This window comes from Hippocampus zosterae, chromosome 10 (genome assembly GCF_025434085.1).
Source record: "Hippocampus zosterae strain Florida chromosome 10, ASM2543408v3, whole genome shotgun sequence".
Taxonomy (NCBI): domain Eukaryota; kingdom Metazoa; phylum Chordata; class Actinopteri; order Syngnathiformes; family Syngnathidae; genus Hippocampus; species Hippocampus zosterae.
Window position 1 is genome coordinate 9,658,500 of NC_067460.1, and position 18,062 is coordinate 9,676,561.

Below are 18,062 nucleotides of genomic sequence, written 5' to 3' on the forward strand. Positions count from 1 at the left end.
AGAGTCATTTGTCAGTCACAGAGTCACTTGAGAATCTCAGCAACCTTTGTACTCAAAAACACACTCGAAGTGTCGCACAATAGATAACGCGCTTTCACAGCCAGACAGTCCTAATTATGGCCTGCCACACAACAGATTGTGTCTGTAGCAATCTGAGTAAACGAGTTGAAGGCAGTGGCGACAGGAAATCAAAGACTGTGCAAATACTGTGTTACTATACTTATGCCAATGTTTCCAGTACGACAGTGCCTTGAGGTAGGGAGTTGTTGTCAGTGTGATTTTTGGAATGGACTTCCGAGCCCTAACTCGAGATAATGAGGGCTGTACAGTATTGTGGTAGTGAACTCAACTCAACTCATTTCAACAAATGCACTGAATTTATCTATATGACAATACCTTATTCTTTTCCAATGAAAAACCACTTGTAAATTATTTTTATTTTTTTAATGAAACTACTGTTAGGATGCTAAAGCTGTCACAAAAAAATGTTAGCAACAAAGTCACTGTTTTGCTTGATATGTTTGTTTTGTCAGATTTTTGTGACATTTTGTGAAACCAATTTAGGATTACCGGTACTAAAAAACAGAAAATCAAATTTTATTCTCTGGAGAAAGAACAGAGTCAGTTTTTTTCTCTTGATAGATTTATTTATATGCGGTATATATTATTTATTATTGCTATTATTTTATTTATTATTTACAGTATATTCTACAATTCATAGAGCACAATATTCTGTGGGTCTCGAGAAATCTGTTAAAAACACTTTTTTTTCATAGTTTGGCTGGTTCTGTGACTTATACTCAGGTGAAGCTTGTAAAACTAAAGCTTGGACTGGCACCAAATTGTGTTGACAGCAGCAAACCAGTTCTGGTTGGATTAGAAATTTCCACTTCGAAGTATGTAAAAGTCTCCCTTCTGAGTTTAAAGTGGTTTACCGTAATTACACTCCTGCATCGCATTGTGACCAAAGGTAAAATCCTGATCGGTTATTGAGCCTTTTGGTGCTACATACAGTAAATCCTTAATGGAGCGACAAACTAAAAACAAACGTCACACGTGTGTTACCATGAATAATACTTTGATGATTTCTTCATCCTTCTTCTTCCGTTTCTTTTCATCCTGCATGTTGGCAGTTGGCAAATACTTTTAGGACACCACCACCATCTTCTTTAACATACAACGTTTGTCACATTAGGGATTTACAATTTACAGGACCAAAAGGCGCAGTTGAGAATTCTTCCTTTGACCCCAGTGCAATCCCGCATTCTAGTTCAAACTAAAAAGATGTTTTTTTTCTGGAGTTAGCCACGAAATAGAGTCCCACCTGGCATCTCCTGCCTCCGTCGCCACGCTACAATCTTGGTGTAGGCTTTGTCCAAGAGCCATATGGCCAGCATGAGGATGGCTGCCAAGCAGCCCAGCGCCAAGGCTGACACCGACAGGTACTGCAGGTCCTCGTAAAGAACCTCTGGGGAGGACGACGGAGAAAGCTGTTCGTGTTTTTTGCACATCCGTCATGTCTGTTTCATAAGTTAACAACTCTATATGAAGTAGATAAATATAAACAGTCCATCATATTGCTTCATGGTACATTTGCCTTTATTTTATCAGACTCCTCAGCCAGTAGTTCTCAAATGGGGGCACAGGTACCCCTGGGAGTACATGAAAGCACTTCAGCAGTTAAGTGAGATTTTCAAATCTATTTTAAAAAGTAGCATCCAGGCCTAAAAGAGCTTGATCAATCCTCAGTGAAGCACAACCCCGAGTATCTCACTAAAAGGTCTCACTGAATGCAAAAACACCCACTTTAGTGAAATAATTCTGTGTTGACGCTTGGTAAAAGTTAATTATTTCTTTTGGGGAGCAGATCTGTACTATGATCCCAAAGCGGGAGACTTTATTTTTATAATATTTATTTATCGTTTTATTCATTCATTCCATTTTTTTTATTTGCAAATACCTCTAGTTCCAGAAATACTACTACAAATGGAATTCCAGTTCAAACATGCACTGGTTAGGAGCTAAATCTAAACAAATATTTACCAGGCATACGTTATTGAAAAAAAGTGTAGAACCACATGCTAGCCTACTCTGAGACTAAAAAAATATGTCTAAGCATAATAAGCTGATTTTTAAATTTTTAATCCTGATTAATTTTTACATTTTTTTTAAAATCAGAAATGCAAAAGTACATTTTTGCCAATTATTTTTTGTGCTGATGCAAAATCTGCCCATGACTTTTTCATGCGTTTTCATAATAATAATACTAATAACCACATGCCTAGCCTACTGTATGAGACTAAAAAAATATCTTAAGAACAATAAGCAGATTTTTTTTATTTTAACACCGATTCATTTTTATAATTTTTTAAAATCAGAAATGCAAGTACCTTTTTGCCAATTATTTTTTGTACTGATGCTGAATCTGCCTATGATTTTTTTCACGAGTTTTCATAATAATAATAAGAAGAAGATACAGTAATTTGTAACACAACACATTCACTAATATTACCGAGTTACGGGTTTGGTTCAGCAAGAGGCGTAATTTTCCCCGAAACATCACAGCTGTCAATTACAATGCATGGTAAAGTCATGTTGCGCAAGCTCTTACAGGTCAAACTGAAAAAACAAACAAAAAAACATATGTGCTAGAAAAAAAGTAATGGCATTTTTTAAATCAGCATCAAACATATATTTAGGGACACAACACCATCAGTGATTACAATTTGGAATTGACCAATGTTATTTTTCCAGAACCCCAAATGAAGTTCAGCCGTTCAAGTAGATTTTTCCTGACATTTCTTTGCCTTCTTACAGAAGCCTGAATGTTTTGTAATCACACTGACTAAACCAAACTGTCATAGTCCTGAAGGCCGTCAGCTGCTCCACCAGCGTGTACTAGGACCTGAATCTTGAGTAGACTTCAAGAATATTGCAGAAATATTCAAAATGGCTTTCCACAAGGCACACGTGTTGCAACACACGGAACATGTTTTAAATATGGCAGTGGAAAAAAAACGCATAACAGGTCTCCTTTCACTCACCGTTGACTTTCAGGACAAATCCGGCATGATTGCTGTCGCCTGTCTTGTCGGTGATGGTCACCACGTAGTAGCCGGTGTCCTGCAGCTGCAGATCCGACAGGACCATGGAGCCGTTGTCGTGCGCCTCCACGCGGCTGCTATAGTCGGCAGTGATATTGATGAAGGCGCCTGGCTGCCAGATCCCAATGGCGCGGCTCACTGAGCTGGACATGAAGGTCCACTGGATGGTGGGGGTACCATTGCAGGTCACGTTCATGGAGAAGAACACGTCCTCCTGCACAGACTGGGTTAGGCTGCTCTGGGGGGACTGGATAGTGATGGCCTCGGCTTGGAAGGAGACAAAGAAAGCATGTTAGTTCTCAAAGTTTTTCCTGTGAGCAAAATTTCAAGGTAGTTACCACTTCCTAATTTTGGGTCGCTTTCAGCTCCAAAAGCTTTGACATCATAAAAACTTTACACATACATTTCCTGGAGTGCATGTTTTGTAATCAGAATCAGAATCAGAAGAATCAGAATCATCTTTATTGGCCAAGTATGTAGAACACACAAGGAATTTGTCTCCGGTATAACACGCTGCACTAGTATCATCGTAAACAACAAAATCATTGAACCATTTTAGAGTAACCAGTAGTTTTGTAGTACCATTTTGTGGTGCAAGAAGAGTGACTATGTCAGTGACTGTTTAAGGAGTTAATGGCTAGAGGGAAGAAGCTGTTTAAGTGTCTACTGGATTTGATGTGCATGGATCTGTACAGTAATTAAAACTGCCACATCTGTAAAATGTTTAAATCTTCTCTGAAGACTTATTTTTATATTCTCACATCTGGTTAAGCGAAATGTAGTATTCCACTCATCTCTCGCCTAACCTCACCCATTGAAATCTGGATTTTGGCCTGTTTTACTGCCACATCTCCTCTCCCCCTCATCTCGGCTCGGAGTTAATGGGTATTTTTTTGTTTTTCAAATCTCAACGTTTACCATGTATGATAGCATACTTTTGTATACTGTTGCTTTTAAAATTTGAAAACCTAGAAATAAACTATTTTTAAAAATACATCTCCATTTCAAAGCTTATTTCTACATTCGTGCATATGGTTAAACCAAACCTAGTATGCAACCAGTCTCTCGCCTTGCCTCATCAGTTGACATCTAGATGTTGGTTTGTTTTACCACTGTGTCAACTGTTTAATTTAACATTGACCACCTGTACTTTCATTGTGTTTTTTTGTGTAATGTATGATGAAGGGAAGTTAAAAATGTGAAAATAAATTCATGTAAATACTTCACAGAAAAAATGTTTGAACTTGTGGGGAGAGCAAATGATCAGAACGTTACCACGTCTGCCTCAACTTGAGCCGCAAAAACCTCTGGCACTTAGCAACAATGTGCTATTTCAAATGGCAGTCTGCTGTCAGAGACTCTAAAACCTGCCCAACACGCTGAGGGGCACACATTTTAGCCATGTGTGTTTGGGATACACCAACCCCTCATCAAGGTTGTCCAAAAGTGTTTCAGTGGACCTTCTGGTTCTACTGTTTGCTCAGTGGGGCATGGAGAAGGGATTTCATCCAAGAATGCCAAGACGCTGTGGGTTGGGGCGGAGGAGAAAAGGCGCAAGGTGTGCCATTGCTCATCGATTAAACAGTCTCAGTGACGTGGATCGAAACATTACATACAACATACTCACTACAACATATTACACTGGAAGCAAATGTAGTCACACTGCATTTAAATAGAAGTACACTTGATTATGTAAAAACAAAACAAAAAAGGATTGGCAAAGGTAGATCTATGATTCAACTAGTGCGGTGGTTCTTAACCTTGTTAGAGGTCCCGAAACCAACCAGTTCGTATGCACATTCATCGAACCCTTCATGAGTGAAAAATAAAAATATGATTTTTTTTTTACAAATTCAAGAGATAAAAAAGGCATTTATTAAAAACAGAAAAAAGGAAATACAGTTTCAAGACATAAGTATTAGTGTTTTTAATTGTGCACGGAATGAATCTCCATGCATTTTCAAGAAGTGTTCCTTTAGATTTGCCGGTACGAGACTAGAGTTGCTCAACTTGGCATGACAAATCATGCAGACAGGACGCTGAGTCCCATCATAGTCTGTGATGCATGTGAATCCATGTTGTACATATTTGTCCGACCACTTTCTTTTTTTTTTTTTTGCTCAACATAGTTAGCATGTATTAAAACGTTCTTAAAAAATCATACGACTTACTATCACGACAGTCACACGTTGACTACTGAGTGAACTAAATTTCCCGCTGCACTGATTGAACAAGCAATGTACCGGTAATGTGGTAATGTAATCTGGAGCCAGTGATGGCCAAGCTGGTCGGGTGTGTCTTAACCTCCATGGCATAGCCTCAGTTGAGCCACCGATTGACCGAACCCCTAGGGTTCGATCGAACCCAGGTTAAGAACCACTTAACTAGTGTGATTAAGATTCTAAAAAAAAAAGTAAACAGCATTTTTTTACACCATCTCTGTCATCGCTACCTTTGTTGATGACTTTGTTGAAATTATGTCCTACTCCTCAGAAGGAAGTTTCAATTATGATAATTTGGTCATAAAAGTAAAGAGGTCACTGCTACATTCCAAATGTTTCACATAAATTAAAGATACAAAATTGGCAATGACAACAAAAGTACCACTTCCTCAGTGAAGCATGATGTTGCGGGTGTCATGGAGTTGGTATGTACTATATGGCTGCCAAGGGAACTGGTTCCTTTGTATTGACTGTATTGATGATATAAACTGCTGACAAAAGCAGCAGAACAACATCTGAAGCCTTTGCTCAAATTCAGGCAAATGCTTCGGAACTCCTTGGACGGCACTTCACAGTACAGATGGACATGATCCGAAGCATATTGAGAAAACAACCAAAGAGTTGTTGTTTTGTTTTTTTTAACAAAGAAGTGGAATAATATGCAATGGCCAGGTTGATTACAAGATTTGAATCAGATTAATAGTCACTCACAAACTCTACACAAGCCTGACTCCGGATTTGAACCCTAAATTGTGGAGCAGACGTGCTAATCACTCGGTTAGCGTGCTTCCCCTTTCCTTTTTCCTCACTCGGGAACAAAAAGCAGGTTAACTGTAACTCTCTTAGTTCATAGGCTTCTGTCATTCATAGGTGAATATTTAAAAGGCAATTCAAAGTCCGCTAACCAAAACATGGGGCACCACAACAGGTACACAGTTAGTAAGATGAGTTCAAGTGTGGAGGCTTGCCACATGTGAGCTTGTTCATTGCATAGTATTAAAGATGATCTTATGTTATGTGGAGACAAATGACTAGAACATACTGTATTTATTAAGGTTATATATTTTGGGGGGGAAATAGTATACTGTATTTTCGGGAAAAGTACGGTAATCATTTTTACAAGAATAAATTCTGCTTTTTTAAAATAAGAATAAAGTGGGTGTTTTTTACATTAATGTAGTAATCTCACAAGACAAAATTCAAATAATTTTGTGAAAAAAAGTGTCATTTTACAAGAATACAATTACATATTTTCCAAATTAAAGTTGTAATTTTATGAGGATTAAATTGTATATTTTTTATAAAAAATTTTTTAAATAAGTGTAAAGGTAAAAAGTAGTGGAATGACAATTTGTACATATTTTAATTCATTTAGAATTGTAAATAAATTTGAACGTTACAAGAGCCTATATCCAATAACTTTAAGGTCTGTCACCAAGAACATCAAACTGAGATAGATCGTTTCATTTCTTTGTTTTCTTTTTCTGTAGCCCTCAGCAGAAAACAGCTCATATATCGTTGAACATACGTTGAGTGCTTACCTCGGTGACACATGTACAACATGAAGCAAAAGAGCACAGCAACGTCGTGGATATCCCAGAGCCTGTAGTACAACATTAGCATCTCAGAGCCATCGGTTGGTTGAAGAGCAGCAAGAAGAATTTCCTTTAAGCCACTTGATGTTCTCTTTTGGTTTTTTAGTCGTTGCCAAGTAGTGATCCCGGCATTTTCTCAGAGTCTTCCTGGTGCCTCCTCTCAGGCACTTGCTGAGTGTGTGTTCATACCTGCACGGCCAGCATGCACTGATCAGACAGGTTGAGCCGGAGATCACTGAGTAAATATGTCCCCACACTCACACATTGCTCAAGAAAGAAGAAGACCAAATGACATCGGGCCTTCTGCTTTACAGAGTTCAGTAAGTAAGTAAAACACGGACGCTGGGGCCACAAGAACCGCCAACATAAGTTGAAAACCCCTTGCTCCCCCTCATTGTGTGACACACCTGGTAGAACGTGCCAAACAGGAAGTATGTGTGTTTATACACTCACTTACTTGCTTCACTTGAAAGAGAGAGAGAGAGAGGAGAGAGAGAGAGAGAGAGAGAGAGAGAGAGAGAGAGAGAGAGAGAGAGAGAGAGAGAGAGGGGCAGATGGACGGACAGACGGACAAACAGAGACACATGAGCAACCGGCCTACGCATGGAAGTTTGCTTGACTGTGGCAAGACGTTTGAGCATGTATTCAATGTCGTCGCCATCCAGCTTAACTCATTCACTGGTAGCCATTTTCAAAGCAGTTCCCCATAGCTACTAGCAGCTGTTTTGACTAATCTTTCAAGACCCGCTGAATGATTTGTTATGTGACACTATTAACACCTTCGGAAGGATATTACTTAAACGCCAGAAAAAAAAGGAAGTGAAACATTTATTTGACATTTCAAAAATAAAAATGACAATTAAACATCTTTCCTGCTCAGAGGGCTCAGATACTTTCAAGCAGCGCTGTATACAGTTGTGCAAATATGAAATGTGTACATTTACGTGAGAAACAGCAACCACAGCAAACCGCAATATGCAACTAGTGTTTATTGTTACATCGTTCAATCAATATCTCTCCGTGTCAATCCAGATTTAGCATTACGATGAAGGTATTGCACTGAAGGTCATCAGTTTGTGCACGTAATAGTGTTAGATAAGAATGTCATAGAAATAAAAAATAAATCGTTTGCCACTTAGTTCATGATTAAACATGTTGTACCGATTTGAAAAAGAAAAATCAGCACAGCAAATGCTTCATACGAAGTGGAGTATGACGTCACGTATAAATATTTGAGTCAGCAGTGGAAAAAAATACCTTTCTTGTAATGAGCTAGCTTGTTGGCTTTCACAGCTAATCATCACTAACTTAAATTTTAACACATTAACAATACAAACAGGGTAAAAAAATTAATAAAATATGGCAAAACAAAACATGAAAAAATACAAAAATAAAATGTAGATACTGGCAATTGATTGGCCACCCCATTTGAAAGTCGTGTTCACTGTCACCTGGGATGTTTTTCATTACGTAAGCAGGCATGATTATTAAACATTCAATCTTGACAAAAACATTACTTTTCTTTCACTGTAATTTTCTTGAAAACAACAATTTATTATAAAAATGCGCTTTTGATGGCCTTCCGTTTATGTAGTGAAAACGTCCCAGATGACACTGAACGTCACTTAAGTGAAAAAAACGGGCGGTCCGGTCATCGCGGATGGCGAACAAGTTAGCTGGGGGAAAAAAAAATATTTTTGCTGTCGAAGACCGACGCAAAATATGACTACGGACGAAATTTCTATGGCGAATTCTCAAAATGTCCTTCTGGTGACCAAGTGGGAAGTTTTACTTCAGCTAAATTGGATGTAGGTCACCTTCTACCGAACTGGTAAGCTAATTAACCCCAATAACATAATTGACAAACACTTAAGACCTTCAACAAACGCATGGGCCTCGACGCCATTATAGCGTAAGTTAAATTTGATATCAAATATATATGCTTTAAATATTTTTTACCCCCACCTTGAGGATGCATACTTTTTAGGGGATATATTCTAAGTGAAAAAGTGGGCAATGGCCTTGTCTTTGGACTTTGCCGTTTTTTTTGTTTTTACGCCCCTTGATTATTAATGCGAAAATTTGACAAACCGAAACGTTACATTTTATCTTGACGCTGGAAGGATAAATGACAATTTTAAACGTGTTTGAAAAGCGATTGATGCGAGTCAATTACCTGTGTGTAGTTAACCTCCACTGCGGGGTGGCGCTCTAGTAATCGTACTATACAGGGAACCGGAAGTAGTTTGGCGACTCCCACGCGAAACCGTGTTTATTTCGTCAAATGTCGGTCAAACAGCGACTATAATTTTCCCCACAGCATGACACAAACGAAGTCCATTTTTGCATCGTAATTTAAAAAAAAACTCGCCGATTTTTGGTCTCTTTCAGATTGTTTAACGTGGTTTAACGAGATTAGGTGAAATGACTTTCTGTCCGACGTGAATCACGTGACTGACTGGCGGTTTCCGAACATTCTTTGAAGTGGAAAGCAACACCATTGTCCTATTCCATAATGTTATAATGTTTTCCAGTCTTTTTGTGAAATGTTGATCAAATGACTTTTATCCACATAATTAAAACGACAGCCACGTTTGAGTATGAACACTGGAAATTCCTTATGTGGTTATTTATCCATCTAAGAATATTGCGATCCCAGATAATGCGATACATTTATTGCTGGTTTACTATTGGACCACATTGGGTCACATGACCCAGATTATCCAGACAGTTGCTTCGCTTTTGTTTCATTTGCAGGCTAGCAAACCACACAGTTGGGCCCAATATCAGTTAACTGTTCATAGTTGTTGTTTGGCGTGTAAATGCGTTTTGTTTGTGGTGATTTGACTTTTGTCACCATGACTGTAGCCAGCACTGTCGGGAAGGACATTGTCCCTTGAGGCAGTTCGGAGTTATCGCTTCTCGGCCTTTTGGCTAAGATCAAGTGTAGTATCTGTTCTTATCAGTTTAATATCTGATACGTCCCCTATCGGGGACCATATATTAAATTGATTTTTGGAACTGGGAGATGGAATAGGGGCTTGCTCCGTCCACTCCACGCATCGACCTGGTATTGCAGTACCTCCAGGAACGGTGCACACCCTCTGATGGTCAATAGCAATACTACTTACGAAAATAAGTGCTGTCTTTCCATACTTGTAATCATCATCAGAGTTGGTATGAAAGTTTTTTATGTTTTGATACTTCAAAGGTGAAGCTTGAAAATGTGGTCCATTATTGTAGATGGATAAAAATCCATCTTTGAAAGATTAAGTTTCTGAAATGTGAATGTTATTCTTTTTCAGTGGGGTAGAACCTATTCCAAGAAAGTTGCGTCTCCCATCAACTAATTTTTTGAAGCAGTAACTCTTGTGAGATTGACATGATTCTCAATCAACCTTAATGCTAGTCCTTTTTCTCGGAGTTTTTAAAAATGTTGCGAGTCTCTATAATTTTCTGGATTATTTTTTTCTTTTTTTGCTTTCAAGATAAAAACAATCAAAGAGCTCAGTATGAAAGGATAAGGATTCAAACGTACATTTCCGAATGTAGATTATTTTAATACTGTGCTAATAAATATTAGTAGTTGACTCATCTAAAATGTATTTAAATCAAGTGTCGCGAAAGATTGTTTGGTGTTACAAACACCGCGAGATGGCAGCAGCATTAAATTCTGTTCCTGACCACAAAAAGAAACACAAAGTGAGTTGTTGTGGGGAGGGACGATTCTGGCTTTGCATTCTTGGGCGAAAAGAAGCAATGAATGATGGGATTGTTTTTGCAAATTCTTTTGACCTCACTTAAAATGGGTTAGTTCATGACACAATCCAAAGGTACTACGGATGTTGCCTCAGCCAGTGAGTGTGAGTGAGTTTATGTGCGTTTGGTAGAGGATCCCGTGACTGAAGATGGTGTGTGTGCTGAAGACTGTGGGCTGGTGACTTGTACAACTCATACTTACCTGGCAGGGGAGATACCATGATCAAGAAGGTGGTTCACCCAGGGCGAGGCTCAGCCATTGCACTCCGGCTGTGCTGACCCCTGCGAATTCCCCAAATGTGGGAATCTCGACTGCATAATTTCTGGTAGTGGGGGACTGCGTTCGCGCTCTCCCCTGATTCACCGGTGAATGGCAGATTGCTTCTTTATGATTTTAGTATTATTGTTGTGAACAAATAAGGGTCTCACACAAAGGTTGTGGAGTTGTTGAAATGACTGGGTGTTAATATCAGCTAACATGATGTAGTGAGTGGGTTGAGGAGTGCCGCTTGCGTTTCAGCCTTTCTGTCAAATGTTAGTCAAACGGCTTTTCACCACAAAATTAAAACAAACGCTACACTTGTGTTCTATCACTGGAAATCCGTCATTGGGTTATTTAGAACACTTGTGGTAGCAGAAAATGGGGTACATTGCATTGCTGCTTTCCTATTGGACATTCTTGGGTCACATGACCCACAATACCCAGCAGTTGCTTCACTTTTGTTTCATTTGCAGGCTAGCAAACCACACATCTGCCCTCATTATCACTCAACTGTTTGTAGTTGTTGTTTGGCGTGTAAATGGGTTTTGTTTTTGGTTATTTGACTCTTGTCACCATGACTGTAGCTATCACTGTCAGTAAAGAGATTGTCCCTTGAGGCAGTTCAGCGTTATCGCTTCTCGGCCTTTTGGCTAAGATCAAGTGTAGTATCTGTTCTTATCAGTTTAATATCTGATACGTCCCCTATCCGGGGACCATATATTAAATTGATTTTTGGAACTGGGAGATGGAATAGGGGCTTGCTCCGTCCACTCCACGCATCGACCTGGTATTGCAGTACCTCCAGGAACGGTGCAATCCTCTCATGGTCAAAAGCAGTTTACCAACCATTCTTGCAATCCAATGTGTTAATATAGTACGCCCAATTGTCCTTCAAAGATTCAGCCCCTTTTGATGATCAAATTTTATGTGGCAAGTGCAGTATTTGAGTGAGCAAGTTATACACTTGTACAGAAATTGTCCTGTGTCTCCCATGTGTGTGCAAATTGTACTTGTGTGCTAGAGGGTTAGAAAAACATTGTGCATGTGTTACTACTGCTGTAGATGGAGATAACCTCGTTCAAAAATGACAAACTTTGCAAAATTGTAATATTAATAATCTCTTTAGGCGGGATGAAATTTATTCCAAGGAAGTTGCATCTCTCAAATCGTCCTTTTTTTGAAGCCATACTTCACATGAGATTAACACTATTCTCAGTCAAACTTTTCCTACTCCTTTCTGTCCGGGAAATATTTCTTTATTTTGCAACTTTCTCCAATTTTCTAGACTTTTAAAAACATTTTTTGCTCTCAAGATAAAAGAAATTCAAACTAAGTCTCATTTTTCTACATTTTAAGGAATGCAAAGTCATGCTTTTAACCCCCCGCCAGAATTGTTTTCAAAGATACTTCATCTTGTTCCGTCCCCTCTATTAAACAAAGAGTGAAGTAAAAATGGATAAAGTGGATTATTTACAATCTGCGGTGGTCATGTAAAAATGATGGTTTCAAATGTATATTCCCAAATGTAGATTTTACATACTGTTCTATAAATATTGGTGCTTGACTAAGTGAAGTGTTGTGAAAGATTGTTTGGCGTTACAAATGCCGCAAGATGTCAGCAGCATTAAACTCTGTTCCTGACCACACAAAGAAACAGGAAGAGCTGTCAAGCCGTGGGGGAAGGGACGATTCTAGCTTTGCATTCTCGGGAGAAAAGAAGCAATGCATGATGGGATGTTTTTTGCAGCTTCTTTTTACCTCATTTATAATGGGTTAGTTCATGACACCATCATAAGGTACTACTCAGACTGATGTACAGGTGTTGTCTCATCTAGTGAGTGTGAGAGAGTTTATGTGCGTTCTGACGCGTGTGGTAGAGGATCGATCCCGTGACTGAAGATGGTGTGTGTGCTGAAGAGTTTGGGCTGGTGACTTGTACAACTCATACTTACCTGGCAGGGGAGATACCATGATCAAGAAGGTGGTTCACCCAGGGTGAGGCTCAGCCATTGCACTCCGGCTGTGCTGACCCCTGCGAATTCCCCAAATGTGGGAATCTCGACTGCATAATTTCTGGTAGTGGGGGACTGCGTTCGCGCTCTCCCCTGATTCACTGGTCAATGGCAAATTGTTATCATTGTGATCTTAATTCTGTGAACAAGTTTGACAACAAATAAGGTTCACACAAAGGTTGCGGAGTAGTTGAAATGGCGCTGGTGCTGATATAGTGAGTGGGTTGAGGAGAGCTGCATGAGTTGCAGTCTTTCTGTCAAATGTTGATCAAATATGGCTTTTCATCACAAAATTAAAATAACAGCTACATTTATGTTCCGTCACTGGAAATCCCTCATTGGGTTATTTGTCCACCTAAAACATTGTGGTAGCAGAAAATGGGGTACGTTGCATTGCTGCTTTCCTATTGGACATACTTGACCCACAATACCTAGCAGTTGAGAATCCGAATCATCTTTTTTGGCCAAGTATGTAGAACACACAAGGAATTTGTCTCCGGTATAACACGCTGCATTAGTATCATCGTAAACAAGGACATGACAAATAGGTATGCAAGGGCATTTCGTAATGTAAGTGAGACAATGTGCAAAGTATCAAGCAGAGCTAAAGTGATCAGTGGTAGAATACAATACGGTGACAGTTTGTACAGTTGGTGCAGAAAATCATTGAACCATTTTAGAGTGACCAGTAGCAGTATTTGTAGTACAAGAGAGTGACCACGTCAGTGACTGTTTAGGGAGTTAATGGATAGAGGGAAGAAGCTGTTTAAGTGTCTGCTGGATTTGGTGCGCATGGATCTGTAGCGCCTGCCTGAGGGGAGTAGCTGGAAAAGATGGTGGGCAGGGTGCGGGGGATCCAGGAGTATTTTCCGTGCCCTTGTCTTGATCCTTGCAGTGTGCAAGTCCTCAAGAGTGGGTAGGCCGGTGCCAATGATTTTTTCCGCCGTCCTAACTGTCCGTTGAAGTCGTATTTTGTCCTTTTTTGTGGCGGCCCCAAACCAAACCGTGATGGAAGAACACAGGATTGATTCGATGACTGCCGTGTAGAACTGTCGTAGCACCTCCTGTGGCAGACCATGCTTCCTCGGCAGCCTCAGAAAGTACATCCTCGGGTGGGCCCTTTTCAGGATGGAGATGGTGTTGACTTCCCACTTCATGTCCTGGGAGACTGTGATTCCCAGGAACTTGAAGGTCTCGACGGTTGACACAGGGCAGTTGGATAGTGTGAGGGGCAACTGTGGAGAAGAATGTTTCCTGAAGTCCACGATCATCTCTACAGTCTTGAGCGTGTTCAGCCCGAGGTTGTGTCGTCTGCACCAGAGCTCCAGCTGCTCCACTTGTTGGCGGTACGCAGACTCGTCGCCGTCTTTGATAAGACCGATGACCGTGGTGTCGTCTGCGAACTTTATGAGTTTGACAGCTGGATTTGTTGAGGTGCAGTCGTTTGTGTAGAGGGAGAAGAGCAGTGGAGAGAGGACACATCCCTGTGGGGCTCCAGTGCTGGTGGTGCGTGTTGATGATGTTGTTGCTACCAGTCTCACCTGTTGTGTCCGTCCCGTCAAGAAGCTGAGGATCCACTGGCAGATTGTAGGGAACACACCGAAGTGGAGAAGTTAGGAGTGAGGAGTTCCGGGATGACGGTGTTGAATGCAGAGCTGAAATCCACAAACAGAATTATTGCGTAGGTCCCTCTGCTGTCGAGGTGCTCGAGGATGTAGTGCAGACCTATGTTGACTGCGTCTTCCACAGACCGTTTGCCCGGTAGGCAAACTGGAGAGGGTCCAGCAGGGGTCCGGTGACGTTCTTTAGGTGGTTCAGCACAAGGCGTTCAAAGGACTTCATGACCACAGACGTCAGGGCGACGGGCCTATAGTCGTTCAGTTCCGATGTTGCCGATTTCTTGGCAACTGGGATGATGGTAGACTGTTTGAAGCAGGATGGGACCTCACACAGCTCCAGGGATCTGTTGAAGATTTGTGTGAAGACCGGAGCCAGCTGGTCAGCGCAGACTTTCAGGCAGGAGGGGGCCACTTTGTCGGGCCCCGCAGCTTTCTTGATCTTCTGCTGATTGAAGAGCCGTCTCACGTCCTGTTCGTGGATCTGTAGTGGAGAAAAAGAGGGTGTGGGGGTGGGGGATGTAGATAGAGTAGTTTCTGGTAGAGGTGGGTGTGTGTGGGAAATGGGAGTGTCCTTTTCAAATCGGCAGAAAAACATGTTTAGTTCATTAGCAAGACCCTTATTGTTCACTGTTTGGGAGGATGGCATTCTATAGTTAGTGATTGCTTTCAGGCCATTCCACACAGATGCAGAGTCGTTAGCAGAGAACTGTCTTTTCAGCCTCTCTGCATAGCTTCTCTTAGCGATGTTAATTTCCTTTGTCAATTGGTTTCGGGCGTGTTTGTACAGTGCCCGATCTCCACTTCTAAATGCGGCCTCTTTCTCTTTCTTGAGTTGCCTGAGTTTGGGAGTAAACCATGGCTTGTTATTGTTGAAGGAGCGGAAGGACTTCGTTGGTACAAAACATGTCCTCACAGAAACTGATGTATGATGTTACAGTGTCTGTGTATTCATCCAGTGTGCCCGTTGAAGTTTCAAAGACACCCCAGTCAGTGCAATCTAAGCATTCTTGTAGAGCTAGCTTTGCTTCATCTGTCCATTTTTTCACAGTCTTAATAATCGGGTTAGCACATTTGACTTTCTGTCTGTATGTAGGTATTAAGTGGATTAAATTGTGGTCAGAAAGACCCAATGCTGCACGGGCGACCGATCGGTATTGCTTCACTTTTGTTTCATTTGCAGGCTAGCAAACCACACAGTTGGCCCCAATATCAGTTAACTGTTCATAGTTGTTGTTTGGCGTGTAAATGCGTTTTGTTTGTGGTGATTTGACTTTTGTCACCATGACTGTAGCCAGCACTGTCGGGAAGGACATTGTCCCTTGAGGCAGTTCGGAGTTATCGCTTCTCGGCCTTTTGGCTAAGATCAAGTGTAGTATCTGTTCTTATCAGTTTAATATCTGATACGTCCCCTATCGGGGACCATATATTAAATTGATTTTTGGAACTGGGAGATGGAATAGGGGCTTGCTCCGTCCACTCCACGCATCGACCTGGTATTGCAGTACCTCCAGGAACGGTGCACACCCTCTGATGGTCAATAGCAATACTACTTACGAAAATAAGTGCTGTCTTTCCATACTTGTAATCATCATCAGAGTTGGTATGAAAGTTTTTTATGTTTTGATACTTCAAAGGTGAAGCTTGTAAATGTGGTCCATTATTGTAGATGGATAAAAATCCATCTTTGAAAGATTAAGTTTCTGAAATGTGAATGTTAATCTTTTTCAGTGGGGTAGAACCTATTCCAAGGAAGTTGCGTCTCCCATCAACTAATTTTTTGAAGCAGTAACTCTTGTGAGATTGACATGATTCTCAATCAACCTTAATGCTAGTCCTTTTTCTCGGAGTTTTTAAAAATGTTGCGAGTCTCTATAATTTTCTGGATTATTTTTTTCTTTTTTTGCTTTCAAGATAAAAACAATCAAAGAGCTCAGTATGAAAGGATAAGGATTCAAACGTACATTTCCGAATGTAGATTATTTTAATACTGTGCTAATAAATATTAGTAGTTGACTCATCTAAAATGTATTTAAATCAAGTGTCGCGAAAGATTGTTTGGTGTTACAAACACCGCGAGATGGCAGCAGCATTAAATTCTGTTCCTGACCACAAAAAGAAACACAAAGTGAGTTGTTGTGGGGAGGGACGATTCTGGCTTTGCATTCTTGGGCGAAAAGAAGCAATGAATGATGGGATTGTTTTTGCAAATTCTTTTGACCTCACTTAAAATGGGTTAGTTCATGACACAATCCAAAGGTACTACGGATGTTGCCTCAGCCAGTGAGTGTGAGTGAGTTTATGTGCGTTTGGTAGAGGATCCCGTGACTGAAGATGGTGTGTGTGCTGAAGACTGTGGGCTGGTGACTTGTACAACTCATACTTACCTGGCAGGGGAGATACCATGATCAAGAAGGTGGTTCACCCAGGGCGAGGCTCAGCCATTGCACTCCGGCTGTGCTGACCCCTGCGAATTCCCCAAATGTGGGAATCTCGACTGCATAATTTCTGGTAGTGGGGGACTGCGTTCGCGCTCTCCCCTGATTCACTGGTCAATGGCAAATTGTTATCATTGTGATCTTAATTCTGTGAACAAGTTTGACAACAAATAAGGTTCACACAAAGGTTGCGGAGTAGTTGAAATGGCGCTGGTGCTGATATAGTGAATGGGTTGAGGAGAGCTGCATGAGTTCCAGTCTTTCTGTCAAATGTTGATCAAATATGTCTTTTCATCACAAAATTAAAATAACAGCTACATTTATGTTCCGTCACTGGAAATCCCTCATTGGGTTATTTGTCCACCTAAAACATTGTGGTAGCAGAAAATGGGGTACGTTGCATTGCTGCTTTCCTATTGGACATACTTGACCCACAATACCTAGCAGTTGAGAATCCAAATCATCTTTATTGGCCAAGTATGTAGAACACACAAGGAATTTGTCTCCGGTATAACACGCTGCATTAGTATCATCGTAAACAAGGACATGACAAATAGGTATGCAAGGGCATTTCGTAATGTAAGTGAGACAATGTGCAAAGTATCAAGCAGAGCTAAAGTGATCAGTGGTAGAATACAATACGGTGACAGTTTGTACAGTTGGTGCAGAAAATCATTGAACCATTTTAGAGTGACCAGTAGCAGTATTTGTAGTACAAGAGAGTGACCACGTCAGTGACTGTTTAGGGAGTTAATGGATAGAGGGAAGAAGCTGTTTAAGTGTCTGCTGGATTTGGTGCGCATGGATCTGTAGCGCCTGCCTGAGGGGAGTAGCTGGAAAAGATGGTGGGCAGGGTGCGGGGGATCCAGGAGTATTTTCCGTGCCCTTGTCTTGATCCTTGCAGTGTGCAAGTCCTCAAGAGTGGGTAGGCCGGTGCCAATGATTTTTTCCGCCGTCCTAACTGTCCGTTGAAGTCGTATTTTGTCCTTTTTTGTGGCGGCCCCAAACCAAACCGTGATGGAAGAACACAGGATTGATTCGATGACTGCCGTGT

The 18,062-nt window shown here is 40.8% G+C and overlaps 1 protein-coding gene, 2 long non-coding RNA genes and 6 other non-coding genes across 11 annotated transcripts in view; 8 read left to right on the top strand and 1 right to left on the bottom strand.

Moving 5' to 3' along the window:
• Positions 1-18,062, bottom strand: part of LOC127608740 (V-set and transmembrane domain-containing protein 5) — a 68,574-nt gene that overhangs the window by 2,218 nt on the left and 48,294 nt on the right. Inside the window, exons 1-3 of one of the 3 annotated variants that reach the window (XM_052078075.1) lie at positions 6,868-7,359; positions 3,045-3,371; positions 1,325-1,468 (exon numbers count right to left, since the gene is read on the bottom strand). In XM_052078075.1, the coding sequence (XP_051934035.1) occupies positions 1,325-1,468; positions 3,045-3,371; positions 6,868-6,949 (553 nt within the window). In that variant the 5' untranslated portion in view covers positions 6,950-7,359. Of the gene's footprint in view, positions 1-1,324; positions 1,469-3,044; positions 3,372-6,867; positions 7,360-18,062 lie in introns of those variants that run through there. The other 2 variants (XM_052078077.1, XM_052078078.1) reach the window with 2 other exon arrangements.
• Positions 6,092-18,062, top strand: part of LOC127608750 (uncharacterized) — a 59,361-nt gene continuing 47,390 nt past the window's right edge. The window contains exon 1 of the long non-coding RNA XR_007964319.1: positions 6,092-6,254. This is a non-coding gene — a long non-coding RNA (uncharacterized LOC127608750). The remainder of the gene's footprint in view (positions 6,255-18,062) is intronic.
• On the top strand, positions 8,527-10,021 carry LOC127608756 (uncharacterized). Its single transcript, XR_007964325.1, has 2 exons — positions 8,527-8,752; positions 9,313-10,021. It is a non-coding gene; the product is annotated as an uncharacterized LOC127608756 (long non-coding RNA).
• LOC127609459 (U2 spliceosomal RNA) lies at positions 9,836-10,025 on the top strand. Its single transcript, XR_007964589.1, has one exon. It is a non-coding gene; the product is annotated as a U2 spliceosomal RNA (small nuclear RNA).
• LOC127609534 (U1 spliceosomal RNA) lies at positions 10,875-11,038 on the top strand. The gene has a single exon (XR_007964659.1). It is a non-coding gene; the product is annotated as a U1 spliceosomal RNA (small nuclear RNA).
• LOC127609450 (U2 spliceosomal RNA) lies at positions 11,573-11,763 on the top strand. Its single transcript, XR_007964580.1, has one exon. It is a non-coding gene; the product is annotated as a U2 spliceosomal RNA (small nuclear RNA).
• LOC127609527 (U1 spliceosomal RNA) lies at positions 12,887-13,050 on the top strand. The gene has a single exon (XR_007964653.1). It is a non-coding gene; the product is annotated as a U1 spliceosomal RNA (small nuclear RNA).
• Positions 15,911-16,100, top strand: LOC127609460 (U2 spliceosomal RNA). The gene has a single exon (XR_007964590.1). It is a non-coding gene; the product is annotated as a U2 spliceosomal RNA (small nuclear RNA).
• Positions 16,950-17,113, top strand: LOC127609535 (U1 spliceosomal RNA). Its single transcript, XR_007964660.1, has one exon. It is a non-coding gene; the product is annotated as a U1 spliceosomal RNA (small nuclear RNA).